Source organism: Canis lupus, chromosome 21 (assembly GCF_011100685.1).
Source record: "Canis lupus familiaris isolate Mischka breed German Shepherd chromosome 21, alternate assembly UU_Cfam_GSD_1.0, whole genome shotgun sequence".
Lineage (NCBI taxonomy): Eukaryota > Metazoa > Chordata > Mammalia > Carnivora > Canidae > Canis > Canis lupus.
Window position 1 is genome coordinate 20674391 of NC_049242.1, and position 26643 is coordinate 20701033.

At 43.3% G+C, this 26643-nt stretch overlaps 1 protein-coding gene across 1 annotated transcript in view; it reads left to right on the forward strand.

The window, feature by feature from the left end:
* GAB2 (GRB2 associated binding protein 2) overlaps window positions 1-26643 on the forward strand; it is a 192104-nt gene that overhangs the window by 140549 nt on the left and 24912 nt on the right. Inside the window, exon 3 of the mRNA XM_038568486.1 lies at window positions 24272-24515. Within this exon, the coding sequence (XP_038424414.1) occupies window positions 24272-24515 (244 nt within the window). The remainder of the gene's footprint in view (window positions 1-24271; window positions 24516-26643) is intronic.

Sequence of the window (26643 nt, forward strand, 5' to 3'; positions counted from 1 at the left end):
TGATTTTAGCCATTGTGACAGGTGTGAAGTGATATCTCATTGTGGTTTTGATTTGCATTTGCCTGATGATCTGTGGTGCTGAGCATCTTTTCATGTGTCTGTTGCCCATCTGTATGTCTTATTTGGAGAAACGTCTGTTCATGTCTTCTGCCTATTTTTTAACTGGATTGTTTGGTTTTGGGGTGTTGCATTGTATCAGTTCTTTATATATTTTGAATACTAACCCTTTATCAGCTATGTCATTTGCAAATATCTTCTCCCATTCAGTAAGTTGCCTTTAGTTTAGTTTTTGTGACATGTATCCTTTGCTCTGCAGAAGCATTTTATTTTGAAAATGTCCCAATAGTTTATTTTTGCTTGTTTCCCTTGCCTCAGGAGACCTATCTAGAAAAAAGTTGCTACAGTCAATGTCAGAGAAATCACTGCCTGTGTACTCTTCTAGGATTTTTATGACTTCAAGTCTCACATTTACATCTTTATTGTGAGTTTATTTTTGTGTATGGTGTGAGAAAGTGGTCTAGTTTCACTCTTTTTGCATGTAACTATGTAGTTTTCGCCAGTACCATTTGTTGAAGAGATTGTGTTTTTCCCATTGCATATTATTTCCTCCTTTACCAAAGATTAATTGACCCTATAATTGTGGGTATATTTCTGGGTTTTCTATTCTGTCCCATTGATCTATATGAGCAAATTGCCTTTTTTAAGATTTTATTTATTTATTCATGAGAGACACAGAGAGAGGCAGAGACAGAGACATAGGCAGAGGGAGAAGAAGGCTCCTTGGGGAACCCGAAGCAGGACTTAACCCTGGGACTCTAGGATCACGCCCTGAGCCAATGGCAAATGCTCAACCACTGAGCCACCCAGGGGCTTTTAATTTTTTTTTCAGGGGCTTTTAATTTTACTATTTCCTTTTGGGATTAGAGGTATTCCTACCAAGAGAAACATCCTTGAGATGTTACAAAAATTACTCTCGGTGCAAATATATTTTTAATCATGTATTTAAAAAATAATTATTGTCTGAATCCTTACTTTTACTGTATAGGATGTAAGTACAATTCAAATACAAATGTGTGGAACCACAGTATCTGGGCTTGCTTTCTTTGGTAGAAAGATTCATTCACCCATTCACACATTTTTTATTCAATTATCCATCCAGCAAACCTTTATGGAACATCTGTCTTGTGACAGTCCTTATCACAACCACTGAGGCTACAAAAATGACCAGTAGGGTTCCAGTGCTTGGATATCATAGTCTAGTGGAAGGGACAGACTGCTAACCAGGCAATCACAGGGAAGTGCTATAACAGGCATCACCGCAGGTGGAGACCCTAGCCCATGCACCACCAGCTCAATGAGGGGGGGAAAGTATTAATGAAATAACAAATGATCAAGTCCGTATTTTTTCACCAGCTTTGTCTAGTAAAAAAATGTATTCCCTTAAACCTTTGACATATTTATTTAAGGGGATTATTTTGTTAGTTGCCAGATGGTTTCTTTACCAGAGCAAGGATGTTTGTCTGCGACAGAAGTTTAGGATTCTTTGTGAGATCTTTCTGAGGGAGATAGTAGGCTTTTTTTCCCTCTCATAGGAGAATCTGGTGTGTCAAAAGATTCAGCCACATAATGGGTTATGTTTTAATTTAGGACTTTCTTAAAAATGGATTCTATCTATAAAGATATACAGAATTAAAAGCTTAATCGCCCAAATCAGTGGGAATTATTTAGCTGAGAGTCAGGATCAAAGACAAAGCAGGAAGGAAATTAACATTTGACTACCTGCTTTCACTTATTTAATCACTTTTATCATCTGTGCTTCCATTTTTTTTTTTTTTTTTTTTCAAATAAGGAGACTGCTTCTTCTTCACTGCTTAGCACTCCAGGACTCCAGCTTTTTGTCCTTACACCCACTTTGGCCAGATTCACATGGCGTATGCAACTGTCATCTGTCCCTGAGGCTTCCTTAACACAACACTGCTCTCATTTTGCTGGGCTTTACTGAGAACAATCCAGTCTCTGAGGTGCCTACATCAGCAGCCACCTTGTGTGGAAAGAACCCTGTACTGACACCTAAACCCCAGTGGCCACAAAACAGTAGGAGCTATATATATTCAGCATCTATTCTACTGCATAAATTTTCACTAAAAATTCATAGGAATCCTTTGTGGTAGGAGCAGTTTTGATTCAAAATAGATAGCTAGAAAATGACAGAGCCAGGAGTGTAGTCTAACCCAGATCTGACCTTGCATTATCATATGCTCTTTGCCTCTGACCTCTTGGTTCTGACATCTGCCAGAACCAAGCCCAAGCATTTTTGCTCCCATGGACACTATGTGTTGGACTGGAAGCACATTCTGACTCCTTCCAGCCGGTTCAGGTTTCCCTTCTCACCAACCCGTATTGCTCAAATACTTCGGCTGGAATATTCCAAGAATTTAGTAACTTCTGGGACTTTAATCCACCCATCACACTCTATCAGTAAATCTGTAAGCTGGAGGTGAGGACACCTGAGTTCAGATCACAGCTCTGGAATTAGATGAACAGGTCACATGATTAAAGTCTCAGTTTCCCTTTGTTGAATAGAGATAAAATTATCTTCTTGCCCAATGACTCTGCTTCTCCAATCCATAGATTCACCAAGACAGAGCCCAGACCCCCAGCAGCCTCTGGAGTTCCATATTTCCCAGAGGAGTATTTGCATCATATTCTCTGTAGAGCTATCTCCTGAAGGTGTGCAAAACAGTATCCCTGCTCGCAGCTTGGACCTGGAGAAATTTCTTCCTCCGGAAAGGCTCCTTCAAGCACACACTATTTTTCTTTCTTTATGTAAGAGTTGTGATGGGACCCATAAAAAGAAAAAAAGGAAAAAAAAAAACTTGTTTTTCACTTTCATCTGGAAGAGGTTCTGTGGCAGATGGAGTCTTTTCTTTTAAAGCCTTCTTGCCACCCCCAGCTTCTGGATACTGCCACCCTCCAATTCCTCTCATAGTCTAGCCAGAAGCGTCTAGGATCAAGAACAGACCAGGAGTGAAACTGAATCTGAATATTGACATAAGGGTGGAAAAAACAACCTCTTGATAGAGAACTCTAAACAAAAGGAAATCAGGGATGAGCACAGGAAGAAAAAACAATTCCAAGAATAAGAAGGTTTCATATCACATGTGTGGAGTTTAGTGTTTGTTTGTGGGGCTTGGGGGAAGGGCAGTGTGCACACCAAGCACAGGAGCAAAAATAAGAACCCCATCTTCCTCTGGGAATCAAAATAGCCTTCAGTCCCCAGAGTAAGGGAGCAGAAAGCTCTAAGCTGTGTTTATGAGCAGGCGGGTCCAAGTCCTCACATTTGTGGCCCAGTGGTGGGCAGCTGTCCCTGACCAGATGCACTGCACACAAAAAGAACCAGCTCTCAGCACAGAGCTTTGATGAATTATTCATGGACTCAGGAGCCATGCACTGTTAGGAAGCCCTCATGCCTTTGAGTCCTCTGAGCTGAGGACTCCTCCTTCCCTTTGTCCCCTCCCTCCCTTATGTATTCAGAAACTACTCTGTCCACTCCCACATGGACTCTGAAAGGCACATTAGCTGTGCTTGAGCCCCAGCCCTGCAATTTTTTTGCTCTTTGGTACTGAATAAGTAACTTTATCTCTTTGAGGTTTTGTCATCTATAAAGTGGAGGTGGTGCTCCCTATCAGTTGTTGGGAGGAAGGTAAGAAATGGCTAGGTGCACAATATGAATGCTAGCTGCATGGTTCACTGTTTTCCCTGTAGTGGTTGTGGCGGTGATGATTTTTCTATTTCTAGGTCAGGATGAGCAGGACATGATTTAACTATCTGGTGTTCTTAGAGGAATTTACAGACAACAAAACACTACTGCAGTCTCCTTTGAGTGTAAAGAAGCAAACAAAATAAGAGAGGGCAGCAACATTATTCCTCTTGCACAGGTACGGATGCTAAGGGTTAAACAGTACAGAAAGAGTGTTGCCGGGGCTCCAGTCCAAGGCTTTAACTCCATCTGTGGGCTGTGCACTCTAACTCCTCATTAGTCCTAGCTCTGCTTCACAGACCTGTTTATCACAGCTGTTGTAAGTCACAAAATAGCCAGCAGGAGGGAAAAGCAGAAAGTTTCTAAGTCACCAACAACAGACCATTTAGAAAGTAAAGCACCATCTATACATTAATATTAACCTTTTGAGGGCTAAATTAGCAAGGTAGCATGATCCATTTTAGTTTTTAAGATTTATTTTAATTCAGATATGGTTAACATACAGTGTTATTTTAGTTTTGGGTGTACAATATAGTGATTCAATACTTTTATACAACACCCAGTGCTCATCAGAACAAGTGCACTCCTTAATCCCCAATACCTGTTTCACCCATCTCCCCTCTGGTGACCATCAGTTTGTTCTCTATGGTTAAGAGTATGTTTCTTAGGGTACCTGGGTGGCTCAGTTAAACATCTGCCTTCAGCTCAGATCATGATCTCAGGGTCCTGGGATTGAGCCCCACATCAGGCTCCCCACTCAGCAGGGAATCTGCTTCTCCCTCTGCAGTCTCCCTACTCATCCTCTCTCTCTCTTTCTCTCTCCCTCTCTCTCAAGTAAATAATTTTTTTTAAAAAGAGTCTATTTCTTGGTTTCTCTCTTTTCTTTCCTTTGCTCATTTTTTGTGTTTCTTAAATTCCACATATGTGTGAAATCATATGGTATTTGTCTTTCTCTAACTTATTTCACGTAGCATTATACTCTGTAGCTCCATCCATGTCATTGCAAATGGCAAGATTTCATTCTTTTTTATGACTGAACAATATTTCATTACACACACACACACACACACACACACACACACACCAGATCATCTTTATCCATTGTCAATTGATGGACACTTGGGCTGCTTCCATAATTTGGCTATTATAAATAGTGCTGCTATAACATAGGGGTCATGTATCTCTTTGAATTCGTGTTTTTGTATTTTGAGGGTAAATATCCAGGAATGCAATTACTGAATCACAGGGTGGTTCTGTTTTTAACTTTTTGAGAAGCCTCCATACTGTTTTCCACAGTGGCTACACAAGTTTTCATCCCCACCAACAGTGTAAGAGGGTTCCTTTTTCTCCACATCCTTGCCAACACTTGTTGTTTAGCATGATCCATCTTAGAGTAGCCAACTACTGTGAATTAAAGCTCAGGGAGTATAGTTAGTAATTCTTGAAGATCTTGAAGTGAGGCCAGAGCCTCCTCCGTACCCTGGGTATTATTTTAGCATCTTCCTTTTCTCCTGAGCTCCTTGGCAGGAGTCTCACAGTAGTCGCATGTCTAACTCTGTAAAATGAGGACTTCCCAGAGTTCCAACCAACTGTTATCTCTTCCCCACCTTCTCTCTACCACAATTTTGGGTATGGCTGCCCCACCGGTAAGTATTTTGTAAATACTGAACTTCTAATAATCCATGAGTTTCCTCAGTAACCCAAGAGTAGAATTGTTTTAAGTCCTGAGTCCCTTTGGGGACCCAGAGGAATGCTTTTGGGGAATCTTCAACCTCCAGTGGTAGAATATTATCAGGGTTGGGGGGTGGGGATAGTCTTCAAACAGCTCTTTCCTCTCTAGAAAGAAGAATTGGTGCCTTAAATGTCAGTACCGGGCCCCTTTTTCCAGCTGGAAATCTGACAGTAGGCAGGGCTGTGGTGGAGCCACGCAGTCCATCCAGATGCCTTCTGGTTGACCTTGGTCCTTTCCCCCAGACACAGTGAGTGGGAGAGCCAGGGGAGAAGCTGGGAGGGGAGGCGGTGGGGAGGAAAGAGGCCTTTCTCAGAGACCTCACCCTTTCTCTCTTGGGAGGACCATCTCCTCCCTTATTCCCTCCCCTACCTTTTGCTTTTTGGTTTCTTTGACTGAGCTCAGATCTCTCAGCTCCTCTGGGAGATCCTTATTGGAAGCTTAGAGCAAATGTGGGAGGTAAAATGCAGCTTCTCCCCATGCTGACACAAGTCCCTTGAGGAGCAAAGAACAGAGTGGAGACTGACCCGGGCCCCAGCCCAGAGGCGGAGGCTGCTGTCTGAATCACTCACTCTTTTTTTTTCCACTGAGACAATGAGAAAAATAAACATCCAGACCAGTTTCCAGCCAGATCTGAAATCCTCATGCCTTTTAAAAAAAGAAATGTTATTCTAAATAACCCTGAAATATCAGGCCATCCTCTTCAATCTTTTGTTTGTTTGTTGTCTTTTATCTTCAGCTGGATCTGGTCACCCCAAGGATAGGCTTTGAGTTGGGACATGAACTCCATAAAACCCCCAACAGACACCCCTGCATCATCCCAGAGCAGGCTCCAGCCTTGGCCTGCAGGGAAGCCCAGACCCCTCTGGAGGAGAAGGTGACAGGGAGAAACCCGACCCTCCTCTCTTCATTCTAAGCTTTGATCTCTCTTCCTGCTTTCCCTGTTATACCAGACACTCCCCCCCCCCCCCCCCCCCCCCACCAAACCCAGGCAGCCAGCATGGATCAGGTCTAGTGTTACCTGCCAAAACCCACAGACTGCTAGAGAGGAGAGCGTCTCATCCTGATTCTTCAACCCCAGGAGCCATTGACAGCTCGAAAACATCTCTTGAGATGTCCCTCCCCCCCTTTCTTGTTCTTTGAGTGCTTCTGATTATCTCTGGAGAAGGAAGGTAATAAAGTATTGTTGAATTGGTCCCAGACCAGATTCCAAAGCCTACTCTAATTCTAATTTTTCAATAGAGGTAGAATTAGGACTTTGACTTTAGGGGTAAGGTCACCTTGGACCTCAAGAGATCTTGATTATGATTAAACATCTACTTACATACGGCTCTGGGTAGGATTCTGAGCTTAACAAAATCAAGAGATATGGTCATCTCTGTCTAGGATCTGAATTGGGAATCAAAGTCCCGGTTTTAAATTTCAGCTTTGTTACTGATCCAGTGTGTTGATCTCAGTTTTTTCAACTGTCAACTAAAATTTGAGGACCAAAATGGTAATTTTCAAACTCTTTTCTTTACATTGTTAACTATTATCGCACATGGAACATAATACATGAAATAGGTGAGAGGAAGCCAGCTTGAAGAGTGCAGGGGAGAGAAAGTCAAGTGCTGCCAGCCGGAGCCGCACCCTGGCTTCGCCCTCTCCCATGGTGGCCTGAGAAGGCTGAAACCTGAGGTGAAAATACGGATCTGCCGCCGATGTTTCAGAAGAGGGAATACAGATCAGGGCTGAGCTATGGAAATTTTCCTTTGTCCACAATAAACATGAAAAACATGAGGAAGATGTAGTCAGTTTCATAAAACTAAATGTAATCAGATTTTAAAACTTCCCTTCATTCTGAGATTCTCTTTGCATGGGTACGCACTTCTGTTCAAGTATTCGTGTGTGTGTGTGTGTGTGTGTGTGTGTGTGTGTGTGTGTGTGAAAGAGAGAGAGAGAGGGAGGGAGAGAGAAAGAGAGAAATGACCACCATAGTAAATAATAATTTTTCCATATTTGACATAATTAAAAATGGTTAGCCCTGTGTGTTCATTTTTAAAAATAAACCAAACAAAGAGGCAGTGCTTTAACTCATTCATAAAACAGAAAAGTCTGGGAAAGGGTACTCTAGAGGGGACACTGGTGTCAAACCTCCAACCCCCTAGCCTCTGTCTGTGCTCATGGCCAGGGGCCTTTGAACTCTGCCTTTTTCAAGTGCAGGCCCTCAGCACACCTCAGCATAAAGTGGGCGCTCTGGGATCCTGTGTCGCTTTTGCTCAGTTTTCACCCTGATATTGTGTGTAAGCTGAGGTTAACCTAGGGATCTTGCCTGCTTTGCCAGCTCTTGAGTCACTTGCCTCTTAACCTGCTTGTGGTTTCTAATTCCACCCAGGATTGGATCCTATCCTTTTTTTTTTTTTTTTAACTCAGCCCCTCTCAGAGACCACAGGGTCACCCAAACCCTTAAACCAGAGGCTGGAGCCCCACTGCCCAGTGGCAGACTGCTGGCTTACTGGTGGTCTGTCTGCCTGAATTTCTGAAGAAAATCTGCTTCTGCTTTCCCGCACATGCTTCCTCCTCCTTGTGGGCTCTGCTGTCCACGTTTCTAGGTGATGCCCAGTTTCTATTTCTGTTCTCTCATTCCACCTGGTCCTGTTGTAGGGACAGGTGCCCGGGAGGAGCCTGAGATCCGGAGCAGGAGTTCTCCGGGAACTCTTGAGCCTTGCCATTTTCTCTCATGATGTTCTTTCCTCCACACTACCCTGGGAACTCTTCCCAGGGATGGCCTGCCTCCTCTATATGCAGTTCCTGGTCCCAGGCCCCCCCCAGTGTGCACCAAGACTTACCTGCTTTCAACTGAACCGTGCCTGGCTATGTGCCGAGATATGTTTAGCAGAAAAAAAATTGAGGTTAACCTCAAGTGTGGAAAAAAAAACCATTTTTAATTTCTGAATTTAACTTCATTATCAAGCCCCCCCCCATCTAGGCAGTGATAAAGATTGAAGTTTTAATCAACCTTGGATAAAACATCAATACAGGATTTTCTCATTTCAGATTTCTCTCTCTCACTCTCTCTCTCTCCCCCCTCTCTCTCTCTTTCTTTACATAAATAGAATTATACATACTGGGGCAGCCCCAGTGGCTCAGCAGTTTAGTGCCACCTTCAGCCCAGGGCCTGATTCTGGAGACCCAGGATTGAGTCCCACATCAGGCTCCTTGCATAGAGCCTGCTTCTCCCTCTGCCTGAGTCTCTGCCTCTCTCTATCTGTGTGTGTCTCTCATGAATAAATAAATAAAATCTTTAAAAAAAAAAAAAAGAATTATACATACCAGGTTTTTTCCCCCAGCTTTCAAGGTATAATTGGCAAACTGTGTCTATTTAAAGCATACATAGTGATGACTTGATACCAGCATACATTGTAAAGTGATTACCACAATCAGGTTGATTAACACAACCATCACCTCAGAAGTCAGGTTTCTCTTGCTTTCTCCAGGGGCTGCTGTTCAAGTTCCCAGAGGCTTGAGGAGCTAGAAATGGTTCTTTGAGGCCAGAACACAGACTTTGGGAATGAGGGAGGGGATGTGTGAAAGGCTTGAGGGTGAAAATGGCTCTTTCATCTTTCTGACAACACATTCTAGAGACACATAGTAGCTGCCCAGGGAATATTCAAATGATCTAGTTGCTGTTTGGTTATGACTTTGTAAATAGTTACACACAATTACTTTGAAAAACTCCAACTTATTTGTAAATATTGTTGTTTTGAGAAATTCAGTGTTGTGGGTGTGGGGGGAAAGGAAGCTTCAAAAACATTCTAACCTTATTTACAGAACATAGAGAATAAAATTCCCTTTATGGAAACAATGCTATAAAGTACAACCATAAACAAAAATAAAGAAACAAAAAAGAAAAACTCAAGATGAATTATGTACTAACTAGGCTGAAGAGACAGGGTGTACCAATGACCTAAACTTCATTTTATGTATCTATTATTTGTTTATTGTTTGCTTTTATTCCCCACCTCCTTACCCCTTTTGTGGATGAAGTCAGCGAACAAAATTTCTCATGGTGAATCATATTAGCCAAAACACTCAGCCAAGACAGAGAAGGAAATACATTTTGTAGAGAGAGAAAATTCTAGAATTTGAGGTCTTAAAATGCTCTGAGAGAAAGTTTAGTTCCAAACTCCTCAAATATCAGAGTATCCGGAGGTCAAGGGAGGGGAGCTAATTTGCTCAAGATCATACAGCTAACTGGCAAGGCTAGAATTGGCACCTGGGTTTCTTGGCTTCCAGCTAGTGTTCCAGACGATGTTGATGGTGATACCGTCTTGAATTTACATAAGGCCATATGATTTATAAAATGCTTTTATGTATGCACTGGTTTAGAAGGCCAGTTTAGTACAAAGAGCATAGGTCTTAGCATCATGTAAATACATGAACCCATAACATTGATGAGTTCAATCTAAACATGGGTGAGTCAACTTACTTTTCTAAGCCTCAATTTCTGCCTCAGTAAAATAGAAACAAGATCCTCACAAGATCATTATGAAGATTAGATAAGGGCCCACTTCAGTTACATGGAACAGTGTTTGGTACATGTTAAGTGCACACTGAATATCACCTAAATGTATGGCCCAGAAATTGTCTCTGCCTTCCCAGTTATCTTCACGGCAGCCCTTTGAGTAGATGGACCAGGCTCTTCTGTCCTCCAAACTGAAACATCCGAAGTAACCCTATCTCTGTTTTACCCAAACTCAAGAACATTTTTTACCATGTGTGATTAGTATGTTTATCAAATAAACCTTGCTGACTTGCTTGGTTTGAGATACATTACACTTAATTTATTGAGGTGCTCAAAAACAAAGGTGTCTCTTTAAATGTACCACTGCTAATAATAAAAGCTAATATTTATGTAGAGCTTACTGTGTACAAGGCAGCATTCTACAGATCTTCACTCCTGTGATCCTACAAGGTAGATGACTACTAGTATTTTCATTTTACAGAGGAGGAAACTGGGGCACAAAGAGGTTTGGTAACTTTCCAAGTTCATACAACTAGAAAGTAGAGGAGTTGGGAATCAGACCCAGACAGTCTGGTCCCAGCATCCATGCTCTTCACTATTTAATCATATTCTGAAATTCTAGATGTAGTTCCTGCCTGAAGTCCTCGCATTGCCTATACAAGATCTTCGGCACATGCGCAAAGACATGGGCAAGACTTGCTGCCACTTTCGCCCTCTCGTGATGACCATCTCTGGCCCTGCCAGGGTAGGTACTCTCCTCAGAGTCCTTTCAGAGGGCATCACACAGAGTTCTTGCTGCTTCTAACTTAAACATAAGCCAGATTTTCTTCACTGACCTAACCCATAGCTTCAGTTTTCTCTGAATCTAAGGCAGATGTTCTTACACCCACTAAAGTCCACATAATTATAAACAGAGCTGAGAAGCCAGCTGTGGGGCTTGGCCATTAGTGAATACATTTTCCCTTCAAAGTCATCAGACCAGCAGCCTCCTAGACACAGGCATCAAGGACATATTTTTCAGGTGATAGGTGATCAGAGTGTAAAGGGCCTTGGACGGAGGGACCAGAGACCTGAGTTCTAGTTCTGGGTCTGTGGTCTGCTTGCAATGTGAACCTGGGCCCACCATTTGGTCATTAAGCACTGTTTCAGACCATGAGTATGTGAGCTCAGGTTCCCTGAGAAGCATCCATAGGATGAGTTAAGACCTGCAAGAGATTTATTGGGTGAGACCCCTGTGAGGGATGATGGGAAGGAGCCAGAGAAGTGGCAAAGCCTTCAGTGGAGTGCAGGGCTGACACCTGTGATGGAAAGAAGGCAGGAAGGAGGATTAGACTGCAGTGCAGTTCTAGGACAGTTTCTGCCACATTGGTGAAGGTTCTTGAGTCCCATTAAAGGGTTCCCACGTCTCACAAGAGCAGGCCTGTTATTAGTAGTCCTACCTTTTCTTTGACATTGGGTAAGAACAGCCAGGGTACTTGAGGGAATCAGAAGGCCAGCAGCTGGGGCTGTCTTCTGTTACACTACCTACAGCAGGAGACCGAGAAGCAGATTTTTACAGCCAGGCCACTAAAGCGTCAGTGGTGAACACAACATGTGAGGTTCAAACTCTTAAAGGCTTGACTGTCAAGTGGGAAGAGACAGGTGAAAAAGTGTTTAAGTGGTAGAAATAAGTAAGCACTGTGATGAAAAGAAGACAAAGCAACATGATAGGAAGTGACCAGAAACCCGGTTAGGTCATGTGATCAGGAAAGGCCTCTCTGGGCCTTGGTCTCCTTATTACTCCTATCAAAATAGCTTTCTTTTTTTCATTCCATTGGATATTTGTATAGTACTTATAATTTATAAGTATATGCACCTCATCTACCCTCAATTAGAGGTGCACAATATAATGATCCTTCAACGTGGTGTGAAAAAGACGAGTTTGAGTCCTGGTTGGGGCATTTCCTAAGAGCTCTATAACACTGAAATCCTTTTATTTCTCTAAGTCTTAGTCTCTTCTTATGTGAGATGAATCTGGAAAGATCACCACCCTGCCAACTTTTCAGGGCTGTTTTAAATGTCAAAGTTGTTGAGAACAGCCTACAATTGGAAATCAAAATAAAAACTTCTTTTACAAAAATAAAAACACTTAGGAAACGATTTAACAAAAAACATGCAAGATCTCTATACAGACAATGGCAAAACGTTGCCAGGAGAAATTCAAGAAGACCCCGTAAAGGGAGAGAGAGATCGTGTTGTAAAGTGGAACGTTCAATTTTGTTACTATGTTATTTCTCCCTAGATTTATCTATAGATTTGGTCCAGTCTTTGTCATGATCCCAGCATGGTTTTTTTTTTAATTAATTATACTAAAGCCAATTAAAAGGTACTGTATACACATATGAAAACAGTACTGTTTTATCAAAGAATATGTCAATAGTAATTCTGACTCTTTCCAGCCATAATGTTGGACTTGATTGAGAACTTCAGGGAATGGTGTCAGGTTATTAAATGAAAGCTCTTTTCACTTTCCTTAGAAGTTGAAAAGTACACTCGAGCTTATACTGTTTATTGTTCTTCCAATTTGATGTATTACTAGAAGAAACATTGAAGTGAAAAACAAGAGACTGACATTCTTGCTCAGGTCTACAAATCAGTCACTGGTAAAATCACTTGGTCTCTCTAGACCTTAGATTTCTTATCAGTAAAATAAAATATTGAACTAAATGATCCCTTGGTCATTTCCAGAACTGTGCATCTGTGATATGGAAGAAGAATGAATCATTAAGGATCAGCAAGGACAATCAGGCGATTTCTTCCAAGCCTGGTTCAATACAAGTTTATTATGTTACTCTCTGAATATTTTCATTCCATAAGTTAAATAGCAGTCAGCATGTTGTTTGTGACCAAGACATCCGAAAACGAAAATGAATATGATTTCTTATAATAATACTAATGCACTCTCCAAACTGGATTTTCTTATGATTCCTCCTCTTGATTTTTTTTTTTTTTTTTTTGTGGGTGATGGGTTATGGAGGGAGAGAAAGAAATTTTTTTAAAGATTTATTTATTTTAGAGAGAGAGAGAGCATACACAAGTGGGGAGAAGGGCAAAAGGAGAGGGAGAGAATCCCAAGCAGACTCACTGAGAAGCATGGAGCCCTACACAGGGCTTGATCCCACAACCCATGAGATCAAGTTGGACATTTAACCAACTGAGCCACGGGGCACTCTGGGAGACAGAGAATCTTAAACAGATTCCATGCCCAGTGTGGAGACCTACTCAGGACTCAGTCTCACAGCCCTGAGATCATGACCCAAGCTGAAATCAGGAGTCAGACACTTAACCAACTGAGCCACCCAGGGGTGCCCCTCTTCTTGATTTTTTTAAACGCTTAAGTTTGGGATTCATTGGTCTTGTTTTCAGTCTCTGTCTCCTTAATGATGAACTTAAATTAGATTGTAATATTTTGAAAGAGGACATGATTATGCAAACCAAAATGAGAACTTCTAGTCCAGGAATTGGCAAACTTCCTCTGTAAAAGGCCAGACAGTAAATATTTTAGGGCAATGTGCAAACGGACTCAGTTGGCCTTTGCATCATCAGCAGAAGACCCTACAGGCAAAGAGCCAGGCAGGACCAACTTCTAATGGGCAGCTCTTTTTTAGCTGCTTCTCCTGTCCTGGCATCACATCAGTCTCCTGGCTTCGTAAGTGTACTTTCCTACTCATCTTCTAGCTTTGTATCTTGATGCCTCAGCAAGGCATTCTTCTCTTCTCTCATAAGTACTCAACTTCACCGTTGTACCATATAAGCAACCATAAACAGTACGTAATTGAATAGGCATAGCTGTGTCCCAATAAAACTTTATTTATAAAAACAGCCAGTGGACCCAATTTGACTTATGGTACGCAGTGTGCCACCCACTGTTCTAGTGTAAGAGTATATCTCAGTGGGCATTCCAAGACAATGTTCATGTGGCCCTTCTAGAAAGGCGAGTTAAAAAGAGCACTTCTTTTTGGATGCTAGCAGAAAAAACCTAGAGTTGCTGAGGCATCAAGATACAAAGCTAGAAGATGAGTAGGAAAGTACACTTACGAAGCCAGGAGACTGATGTGATGCCAGGACAGGAGAAGCAGCTAAAAAAGAGCTGCCCATTAGAAGTTGGTCCTGCCTGGCTCTTTGCCTGTAGGGTCTTCTGCTGATGATGCAAAGGCCAACTGAGTCCGTTTGCACTCTCTGGTACCAGTCCTGGCTCTGAGCAAACCCTGAAGGTCTGTGAACACAAAGCTTAAGCTCTCCTCCCACATCAGGTCACCTCCCACAGTGGAGTGCTAAGGGAGAACTTCCCTCTGTGGAGCACTCTGTGCAGGGCCTGGGACATCTCTTGACTCCCCAGGACAAACCCTATAGGTTGCTGTTCCACAAACCATACAAATTAGGACTCTTAGATTCACATATCATCCTTAGGTTCCATAGCCGGTAAGCTGAGATTCAGATTTTAAAATCCGTGTTCATCCTCCACCACGCTACTTCTCCTAAAGACAAAGTTCTGCTTCACAGAGTGCTCAGATCTCATAATTCCCTCAGCAAGCTGCGGCTCAAACAATCCCAGCCTCCCCACCCAGAATAGAACAGTTTCAGGTGTTATTCTGGTGATTTTTGCAGCTGCTAATGATTCTTTTTTTTTTTTTTTTTTAATTCTTAAGGAATCTCTACACCCAGTGTGGGGCTCAAACTCACAACCCCAAGATTAAGAGTCGACTTAATCTTGAGCCAGCCAGGCATCCCACTGATGATTCTTGATAAACTCCTTCCATTTTAGCATCTGACACTTGTGTTTCCAATTGTTTGCCAGTTATCTCTTAAATGAAAGTCGATGCTAAAGAAGGCAGGGGAAGTTCACCTCTTATAAAGTTGGTTAGCTTAAAAATACAGTGATATATTTTTTATATTTTCGTGGGAAGGTCACAGGAGTCAAATGCATCATTGCCACATGAGCTTAGAGTACCTACTGGATTGATTGATTCCTATGGGAATACTGTTAGGTTCCCAAAGTTCCTTGGAGGAAGGGAGAAGTGCTGCTCTGAGGAAAAACATGGTCTTTCTAACTGCAGTATGAACTCCCAGAGCAAGGACACGATCCATTCTTTCTGATGGGCCTGCAGCTCCTGGCATAGTACCTACTGTCAGTCCTCATGACTGTATGTAAATGACAAGAGTACTTCCTTCCAAATATGAATTCACTTTAAGAGGGACCAACCCTCTTAAAGCCAACCCAGCCTCACCCAAAGGAGCAGTAGTTCCATCACAACTAAGGTGCACTGCAGTGCAGTAGGTAAGGGGAGAACCAAACGTGTAAACTGATCTTTCTAAAATGGACAGGCTGAGGCGTGGCTAAATATAGACTGGCTGTCCTAAAACATACACACACACAGCCCAGAAAACCTCACAAAAGGATAACAGTGTCTCCCACCCTTCAAGAACAGTTTACATTTGGGTCCTGGAGCTATTCGTTCACTGTTCTGACTCACGGAGGAATAACCTACCCCTGTGGTATGTGTACTGAACACCTTGTTCGCAACCAGACCTTTACTGGGCACAGAACATCACACTAAGCATTGTCAGAGAAACAGAAGGGCCAGATCCTGGCTTCTGTCAGCTCATAGTCCACTTCTGTGGGACAGATTTGTGGACTCCCGACATAGAAGCAGCAGCAGAATGAGGTACTGTGAATGGTTAAGAGGAAGGCATTGAGGGCAGCCCAGGTGGCTCAGCGGTTTAGCACCGCCTTCAGTCCAGGCCGTGATCCTGGAGACCTGGGATCGAATCCCACATCAGGCTCCCTGCATGGAGCCTTCTTCTCCCCGTCTGCCTGTGTCTCTGCCTCTCTCTCTCTCTTTCTCTCTCTCTCATGAATAAGTAAGTAAAAAAAAAAAAAAAAAGAGGAAGGCATTATTAATTCTAACTGGAGGGGCACCTGCCTGGCTCAGTGGTTGAGCATCTGCCTTTGCCTCAGGTTGTGATCCCGGGTCCTAGGATCGAGTCCTGAATCATGCACCCCACAGGGAGCCTGCTTCTCCCTCTGCCCATGTCTCTGCCTCTCTCATGAATAAATAAATAAGATCTATAAAAAATAATTATAATTCTAACTGGAGACTTATGGTAAAGCCTGGCATTTGCTCTAAAGTGAGGTGCCGGGCAGCCCCGGTGGCCCAGCGGTTTAGCGCCGCCTTCAGCCCAGGGTCCTGGAGACCTGGGATCGAGGCCCACATCGGGCTCCCTGCATGGAGCCTGCTTCTCCCTCTGCCTGTGTCTCTGCCTCTCTCTCTCTCTCTCTCTCTCTCTCTCTCTCTTTCTCTCTCTGTGCCTCTCATGAATAAATAAAAATCTTTTAAAAAAATAAAGTGAGGTGCCCGGGGCAGAGAGAAGGTTATGTAAGGGTGTGTGACCAGAGACTGTGACATGCCTCTCAGCTATAATCACTCCCTTTCCCCTGCACCCTTCACAAAATCGATTTCTGCTAAAGTATACTGAAAGATCCTCTGTGTCAAGGTCAGGATGTTCTGATTTAGTTCTCAGAGCCCCCCACCCCCACCCTAGGAGAGGTGCAGGGAGGGTGTTCTTTCTCAGATCCTTCCCTGGAAGGGGGATGCTTGGGCAGCCTAGTGCCTAAAGGTCTCTCAGGGTCTCATGTTACTGCCTGTCTCTGCCTCCCCTTGTTTCGTCCTCTGCTTTATAGATTTTATAAACACAAGCACTATATTTTTGAGCTTGGAGAATTATTTATACTAGTCTTTAGTAGTTTGATCCAGGGAGTGTTTACTTACCATGCAAATGTAACATAATAAACTTGAAACAAAATAACGGCCCTGCTGGGTAGTGTCCTGGTGATCAGATGCCCTGACTTGATTGCCACTCCCCACCCCACCTCCACATTACACAGACTATGTCTTTGTTCACACTGATATGTACTGATATATCTTTCTCGCGGTGCGGTGGAAGGACCCCCACACTAGGAGATCTGAAATCTTATTCTAGGATTCAGGTCTGACCTGCTGTGTGGCCTTGGACAGTAGCCTCACCTTCCTGGGCCAGTTTCTCCGACCAGAAACAAGAGCTTTGGGAGCATGGGAAGGACAGTGGTGATAAATGAACCATTAGTCTCCAAAGCTCCTTCCAGTTGCCATATTATATGAGTTCTTATGTAGAGTGAAGTGATTTTGTGTTTTGCTTTAAATTTGTGAATAATTCCTCTAATTATGATGTGTCAGATGATTTTAAGGATTATTCATTCTTAATTTTTTTTATTTTTAAAGATTTTATTTATTTATTCCTGAGAGACACAGAGAAAGGCAGAGACACAGGCAGAGGGAGAACCAGACTCCCTGCAGGGAGCCCGACGCAGGACTTGATCCCGGGATTCCAGGATCACTCCCTGGGCTGAAGGCAGACGTTCAACCGCTGAGCCACCAGGGCATCCCCATTTTTAAAAAAATTTCTTGTGGTTGCAAGTTAAAATGATCTGGAGCTCTCCATCCAGTCTTGCCCTCAGCCCTTGTCAACATCCTTTTGTTTTTCGAACTCTTCACCCTCTAGTTGTTTCTTGGACAGGTTTTTGCAGGGACCCCATAGAGTCATACACCGTTCACAATTTTTTCACTGATAATTTTCTCTCCATTGGAACCCTTAGAATTTTACTGCCATTCTACTTTTGGATGTCAAGCCAACAAGCACTTATTGAATATTTAATAATTATTGTTTACCCATATTCCATTCATCAGATCTTCAAAAGAACCTTGTAAGGTGGATGTTCTCTTTGGCGTTTGACAGCTTGATAAAGGAGGTATGGAGAGATTAAAACTTTGGCATAAGGCCTTGTAGTAGAATAGGGTCAGAACCCATGTTTCTGAACCCATGTCAGGGCTCTGTCTGTTACACATTGTACCTTTTGGAGTTGGCCGTAGACAGATGGTATGAAAAGCCAGTGAGAACAAGGGTGGTTTCCAATTTGTAATTTTGATGATCCAAAAAACGATTTTGGGAAGAATTTGTTTGTTCATTTGGCTTTTCAAGCTTGCTTTACCCCTGATTTTTCAGCTGACCCCATCTGTTCTACCTCTGCCCTGGGATTAAGAACCAGAGATTGTTAAAAGCCAAACCAGTGGATCTTATCTAAATCCCTGTGTAAATATGACTCATTAGGTCTTATACGGAACAGCTCTCTTATGTTTCCCAAAGATGGCTTTGATATGTATCCCCAATTTCATCCAAGTTCCTTTTTTGAATAGAGAGTACGAGGTCCAGGACGGTGAAATGGCATTCCTAAGGTCACTCAGCCAGTTGACAGCAGAGCTTGGCCTAGACCCTCATTCTGTCATTTGACTCTGCCTCCCATAAAGCTAATACCATTCACCACATAGGGATCTTGTGGGAACTCTTTACGTGGATGAAAAGAATTGGTTTTGAAAAAAGTAAGATCTGTTTCAGATAGACTCTGCCACTTTCTAGCTGTGTGACCGCAGAGCTCATTATTAACTTCTCTGAGCTTCAGTTTCTTCATCCAAAAAAGAAGAGGAAAGAGTGGAAATAACACCTGCCTCACAGAGTAGACTAGAGGCATGTAATAGGTGCTTAACAAATAGCAGCTGGGATTTCTTTCTTTTTTTTTTTTAAGATTTTATTTATTTATTCATGAGAGACAGAAAGAGAGAGAGGCAGAGACACAGGCAGAGGGAGAAGCAGGTTCCATGCAGGGAGGCTGATGTGGGACTCGATTCCGGGTCTCCAGGATCAGGCCCTGGGCTGAAGGAGGCGCTAAACCACTGAGCCACCAGGGCTGCCCTGGGATTTCTTTTTTAAAGATTTTATTTACTTATTCATGAGAGAGAGACTGAGAGAGAGAGAGAGAGAGAGAGAGAGAGGCAGAGACACAGGTAGATGGAGAAGCAGGCTCCATGCAGGGAGCCCAACATGGAACTCGATTCCGGGACTCCAGGATCACACCCTGGGCTGAAGGCAACGCTAAACCACTGAGCCATCCAGGCATACGCAACTGGGATTATTATAGTTAATGTTGTCCTTTTTGTTCTCCTTCCACATATACCATCATAGAGGGTGTATAGTTGGGACTAAAACAGAGACAACAGTTACCTTCCAAGCATTTACTGTTGCTTAGAAAGCAACTCTGTACCTCTTGGCCAATTTCAAGGTCTCAGTAGTTCTATGTATACTAAGGAATGGGAACAGTAAGAACAGCAGGCACTATGCTAAATGTTTTATATGTATGATCTCAAACCTCACAGCAGCCCTAGAAAATTATGTATTTTCCCTGTTGAACAGGTGAGGATCAAAGAGGTTTATGTAACCTCTCCAAGGCCATCAAGCGAGGAGTTAGCAGAACCAGGTTTTGAGTCCAGCCTGGGCTCCAGCATATGCTTGGGTCTCCCACTTCATGGGTTCTGACACCCACTGAGGCTTGGGGTGGGGATGGGGGGGGAAGGATAAAGATAAAAAGGGCATTGAGATAAGGGAACCAGTCATTATTTGGCCAGTCATCTTTTCCAGAAACTCCCGCCAACCGCCCCTTTCCTGCTCCTGTTATCACTAGCCAGTTGATGGCTGGGCTGGGTTGGGCCCCTCTACTAAAATCCTTCAGAGCTTTCCTGTTCTAGAATTTTGCAAGAAGGTGGGCGGAGTGTTTGTGTGCTGGGCAGGCTTCCCAGGGGTGATTGTGGAAAGGAAGGGGAGTGATTTTTAGGGCCCTAAAAAGAAGCCAGGGAGAAGAGGAAAAAATAAAACCCTGTTTAAAAGAAAACAAATTTGACTCAAGCATTTTCTGGCATTATCTTTAGTCTAGACTTGGAGATGGAAGTCCAGGCCAGAAGTCTGGAAACGTCCATTTTCTTCTAGCTGTATAACCGCCCTTCCTAATGACCCAAGACACATCATTACAACAGTCTTATGGCCACATACCAAAAACAGCCTAGCCACACATCACATAATGTCCCTTATCATTCTTGTCTTTCCTCAAGGGGTACCCAGGCAATAAAAACAAATCCTATGCACGTTTTATGCAAGTGTGCAGATTTGTTTTCACACCAGTATCTCATTCAACCCAAAAGACGTTGGGTCTTTTGACCCCAAAGAGTTCTTGCTGTTTTGTTTTGCTGAAATTCCCACTGCCTTGCTATGATTGTGCAGTAAAGGCCTGAGCCAGTGATGTTGGAGGAGGTACAGGGAACTGAAGGTAGGAAAAGGAGAATGTCTTTTACTCGGTCTACTTTAGCAAGGGCTTGGTATTTACTGAGTGTTCGGTATTCTCTTCAGAGAGAGAATAAGCTAAAGGTCAGGTATATTTAATTAGACCATTAATCTCTTGCACATACTTAATACTTCAAATGCTGCAGAAGTGTTTGTGCATGTGTATATGTATGTTTTTTTTAATTAAGTTACCATATATCACCTATTTAAAGTGTACAAGTCATTGGTTTTTAGTGTATTCACAGCATTTGCAACCATCACCACCATTGACTGTTGGAACGTTTTCGTTACCTCAGAAAGAAACCCTATACTCATCTGCAGTCACTGCCCGTTCCTACTCCATCCCACCCCCATCCCTGAGCAACCACTGGTCTACTTGCTATCTTTTTGGATATGCCAATTCTAGACATTTCACATAAATAAAATCATTACAACCAATAGTCTTTTATCACTGCCTTCTTTCACTTAGCATAGTGTTTTGAAGATCCATCCATGCTGTAGCATGTATCCGTACTTCATTCATTATATGGCTGAATCATATTCCATTATATAGCTACGTCACATTTTCCTTATCCAGTCTCTATGTCTGTTATCACATGATGTTCTCCCTAAATGTCTGTCTGTTTGCTGTTCTTATAAGTATCACCACCAGTGAATTAGGACCTACCCTATCCAGTAGGACTTCATTTTAACTAATTAGATCTGTGAAGACCGTTTTCAAACAAGGACACATTCTGAGGTTCCATGTAGACAGGAGTTTTGCAGGAACACTTCAATCCAGTGTAGACCCTAAGGAATAATCACCTACATTCAGGTAGAAATCTTTTAAAGTAGCAAGCAGAAGTGAGATTTGGGCAAGATTGAGCACCAAAACAGCTTTGAAAGAATTTTTCTGAGGCTGCAAGCTCATTATGGAGCTGACTGATTTCATAGACATGGCTTCAGATTTATAGAATGGAATTCCAAGTGGACCCAACTCATCATAACCCCTACTTCATCTTCTTAGCAGACCTTGAAAGCCCATCTTATTTCGACCACAAGAAACAAGGATATTTGGTTTTCTGCTAGTGAAAACTCTTTTATTCATTCTGCTAGTATATATTCAATACACACAGTGAGCCGAGACTGCTTCAGGCTCCAAGACTACAGAAGTGACTAGAACACATTTTAAGAACTTAACAGTGTGCCAGACTGTGTCAACCCTTTATGCATTTCATCCTCCTGACCGCCCTATGTCAGCTTATAAATAAGGAAACAGACTCAGAGAGTTGAAGGGATTTCTCTGACTCTGCAAGGAACAGCCTGGGTCACAGATGTGTCTCCATAGCCTGAGCAGAGGGCCCCAGCCATGAGAACAGGTCACTCCTCTCTTAGACCCACAGCCCAAAGCATGCAGCCTAGGGGGGCATGTGGGATGTATGAAGTGATAAGCTGGGTAAGGAGATTGTGACAGAATGGCCTTTCTTGTCAGACTGGAGAACCTAGACTTTGTTCTGAAGGCAGTGAGGAATCAGTGAGCAGTAATGAAGTACACTTCATGCTGTGTACTTCATTTGTTTAATCAACACATATTTTGGAGTTATGTAACACAATGTGTCTGATGCTAGAGAGAAGACTTAGAGAAGAAGCAGTATCTCTGCCCTCACTGAGTTTACAGCCAGAAGTATGGAGTGATGAGAGAAAAAGGTTACTGTCTTCCTAAAATTCTGTTTGAAACACAAGGAAAGCCTGGTCAGAAACGAGGTTGAAGAAATAAACAGGAAAACAGTTTTATAAAGAGAGAGCTTTGTAGGCCATCCTGAGGATAACAGGGAGCCACTGAAGAATCTGAGGCAGAGCAGTGACATAACGACATGACATGGTTGTTGAGAAAGAGAAGAGTCATAGATAATGCCTAGGTTTCTGGCTCAGGACCAATCGGATGGTGGTGTTGATATACTTCATGGAGTGGGAGAGCATAGGAGGAGGATCCCTGTGCTTGACCTACATGTGGGACGTCTGAATGGTGATGCCCAGCAGGCAGAGGGCTATAGGACAAGAGCCAAGGATAGAGAACTGGGCTAAAGATTGATTTTTGAGAGTTGTTATCACCTGGCTGGAGAAGATTACCCCGGGGGAGTCTCATGAGTAAGTGAAGCTATAGGAGGGTCTGGAGTGGAACCCTGAAAAACGCCCCCACGTTTTTGGGGTGCAGAGAAAGGGGTGGCAGAGAGGGAGTAGTCCAAAAAGACCATGGGGAAGGTGGAATTGCTCCAGAGGCTTTTTCTTTGCACCTTCCCTGTGTCTTCTCTGGCAGCAGCTTTGTTCATCCCTGGCGCCATGGCTACTCCATCCGCTAGCATAAACCTTCCCCCTCTGCCATTAGAGAGTTCATCTTGCAAATCTAATGGAGTAATGAAGCCATTGATTCTGTTAACAAACATCCAGTTCACTACAAGACCTGTAATGGGAATTCATTTTGGAGGTCAATACAGCTGTCGATGGAACAGTTTTTCCCCAGAGGCCTGGGGCTTTTTCTGTTGTACACTGGCAGAAGTTGTTCTGCTAGCATCAGAGAAGACCAGAGAGTAATTAATGCAGTGGAGCACTAATGAGCCGGTGACCCTGTCTAGGGCCATGAGAAGGGCCCTAAAATAGGTCAGATAAAGTAGGAACAGGAGTGTGTCCCCTCCGAAAAGATTTGAATAGCCCCAGCAAGCCGCCATGCCACCACTACAACATCATACCCCACTAGCTGTCACATCGCCAGAAGTTACATCTTTAGCCCTTTATTTCTTTTGAACATGAAATTTAACTTTGGAATTATTATACGCTGAATGAACATTCTTACCTGTTCCACAAACACAGACTAAAAACTTTGTGCCCCTGGCCTTTATTGGGTAAATCCTGGGACTGTAGGTGTTAGGGCATCAGTCACTATCTCAGAAACTCATGGGCTGGGCAAGGAGGCACAGAGACAGTTGATCTAACAAAGCATGGGCCAAGTGCTATTTGGTAGCCAGAAGAAGGGCTGTGTCCAAGAAGGTTTCAGAGAGAATATGGTATCTGTGTAGGGTCTTAAAGTCTGCATATGAGTGCCAGTAGAGTAGAAGTGAAATCTAGGCGGAAGGAACAGCAGAGGCCGTAAGACAGAGCTGTAAAAGGGGCTGGTGTGCCTGGGGATTGATGAAGCTTCCAAATGCCTCGGGTCCGGGAGGAGAGAGGCAGGAAGTAGGTCAGACTGTAAAAGGCCTGTATGTTAGGCTCAGGAACTTGGACTAAGCTTAGAGAACCAGCCAAATGAGTAATCCCTTGGCTTGGGGTGGGGTGGGGGTGGCACTGTCAGCTGTGATCTGTCTTTAATACCTTGCTGCTTTTCTAGCACAACAGAGGGGAGTTTAAGATGAGAGTTAAGAGGAAAAAAAAAAAGTCCAATCAACACAGAGTGTGGGCACAAGAGTTGAAGAATGGGGAACATCATTGCCCTGAAGAAGACTTGGAAGGGCAGCCAGGAGGAGCTGGGACCAGTCTTACAAGACAGTCTGCTCCAAATACATTTGTGCTTTTATCATTAATACAGCAAAGCACAGTCTAGGGTCTGGCTTAATGGTCTTCAGGAAGCAAAGCTCATTTAGCAAAGCCAGCCTTAGTTTTGATGGAGCTGATGACAGCTGGAGCCTCCAAAGAAGAGGAAGGCAGTAGCACTTACTGCTCCAAGGGCTGGCCTCGCCTGAGGGCTAGAGGCACACTCCAGAGCTGTAGGCAGCCACACCCCCTGGGAGCTGGGCAAACACCATCAAGGTTGTGACAGGGAGTGGCCTCCAGGCGACTCCAGGAGCAGCACAGAGGGTCAGGGCATCTCCTTTTCCAGCAGGAGGCCACAGCCCTCCTCTCCGGGAGGCAGAGGAGGAGCAGGTGTGTGCGGGGGAGAGAAGGCTGCTGCTGCTGGACCGTTGCCTCGGCTCTTAATATCTCTTCTTCCTCTGACAGCCTACTTTGGGGTGAAGACACCTCTCTTTCCATTTCCAGTCACAGAGCTCCTTCTTTTGTTTCACAGACTCCCTGAGAAACCTCTCCTCAGCCAGTCACGGCCCCCGCTCCTCTCCAGCAGAGCTCAGCAGCTCCAGTCAGCACCTTCTCCGGGAACGGAAGTCCTCAGCCCCATCACACTCCAGCCACCCAACCTTGTTCACCTTTGAACCCCCAGTGTCGAACCACATGCAGCCCGCCTTGTCCACCAGTGCGCCTCAGGAGTATCTCTACTTGCACCAATGCATAAGCCGGAGAGCGGAGAACGCAAGGTAGGAGACTGCCCTGAGCAGTGCTGGGTCCGACGCCCACTCACAGGACCTAGGAGTAACTTTCAGCCCAAATGTTTTTAATTGTAAAGACAAAGAAGTAAAATATTTTATCTTCTCAGGCAAACAGATATATTTAGTAACCAAGCATCATTCTTTCACCCGGGTAACCTTCGCATTTTATTGGTATCAGCTATGTTGCTCTACAGTGATAGTTAGATTCCGGAGGAACCTCCTGTTATCAAAAATCATACTATAAAAATGTTTTGTTTAATCTGGGTGAAAAAAAGGCATTAGGGGCTAGGGTTTCAGATTTGGAAAAAACACATCAATTTTTGCCAATAAGAATATAGCTATAAAGTCTTAAATGATTGAACCAATTCTTATCTCACTTTTGCTCTAGAGCTGCACTGTTCTGTATGGGAATTAACTATCCACATGTGGCTATTTAAATTCGAATGGATTCAAATAAGATAAGTCTTAAAATTAAGATCCTCAGTTGCACTGGCCACCTTTCAAGTGCTTAGTAGTCACATGTGACTAGTGGCTCCCATAGCAGACAGCACAAATAAGGAAACCTGTCATCACCACCGAAAGTTCTAGAGCAAGGACTCCCTGCTCTAGAATAACAGTCTTTGTATTTCTAACACCACTAGCTCTCTCACAGGTGTGGAGCTTGCACATATTTTTATTACCTTTTATTCCCATCGTTTGGGGAAACAAAAGCACAGAGGTGATAGGCTTTGCCAGAGCTAGTTCCTAGTTGCTACCATGGCCAGCAGACTACAAATCATGTTTCTTAATTAATTTAGAAATACCTAATTTGTGTTATAAAAACTAAGGCAATTAGATCACTGACTGTATTGCTGTATCACATCATAGAACGTTTTCAAGCATAATCTTATCTAACCAGTCAAATGTACTGAGAGATAGCCAATATAGATAATTTCTCTCCATCTCATAGATGAAGAAAATGAAGCTCACAGCAAAAGTGACAGAGGCAGGACTAGAACCCAGGTCTGCTCTGTTCTGGTCCTGTATTCCACACTATGCTACCCTGCTTCTGAGTGTCCGAGTCATTTACCATCACACGACAGGGATTCCAGCACTCTGTCTTAATTTTCCCAGAAGCAGCAGGGTTCATTTGTGAACTTTTACTAGTCCAAACTCCATCAACTTAGACATGAACTGCTGAGCTCTAAAACAAAGGTAGGATGAGTGAGGCGACATCACTAAACTAGTTAGTGGCAGCGCTGTAAATAGTACCAATGCTCCTGAATCATGCACAGAGACAGGCAGTGTTCTGTACTGAAAACATATTACAGGCTTTGGGGTTGGTCGTATATGGGTCCAAATTTAGCTTCCGCCACTTTCTTTGTGACCTTGTGCCACTTATCGAACATACTTGAGTTTCCGTTTCCTTATCTGCAGAATGGAAAGAACTAATTCTGAGGCTTACTGATGAGCGTAAAGTGACAGAACAAATAGACCCAGAGGCACATCCTCAGTACATATGACCATTTGTTCTTGTGTCCCATCCCCCTCTACTACTACGCATGTTGTTGTCTGAGAGTAGAGAAGGTGAGGTCTTAAAATCATTGTTCTCTTGAAAGCATACTTTCAGTTAATGCCTCTCAACTTTAAGTGCATGAAATACCTGGGGATCTGGTTAAAAGGCTGATTCTGATCCAGTAGGCCTGCCGTGGGTCCTGAGATCCTGCCTTTCTGCTAAATGCCAGAGGATGCCAGTGCAGCTTGTCTGTAGATCACACCTTAAGAAGAAGGCTTAACATAACACTAACAACTACCACCACTTCCACTGCCATGATGCTGCAAGAGCAACAGAGAGCAGATATGTAAATACCTCTGCTTGAATTAGCACTTTGGGCCCACTCTCTCCACCCCTCTCCCCCGCCACCGTAAAACCTTGGTTAATTTTCCTAGCTGAAATCTGCCACTTCTCTGAATGCCTACAGCAAATTTTTATTCTCTCTCCCACAGCATTTGGAGCTTCTGCTTCATAGTATGGATATTTATATCAATATATTACTGCACTTTGAAGATAGTACCAAAGGCATATAGTAGGTACATAAAAAAATATATCCAAACAAATCTGTATTATAGAGAGAAA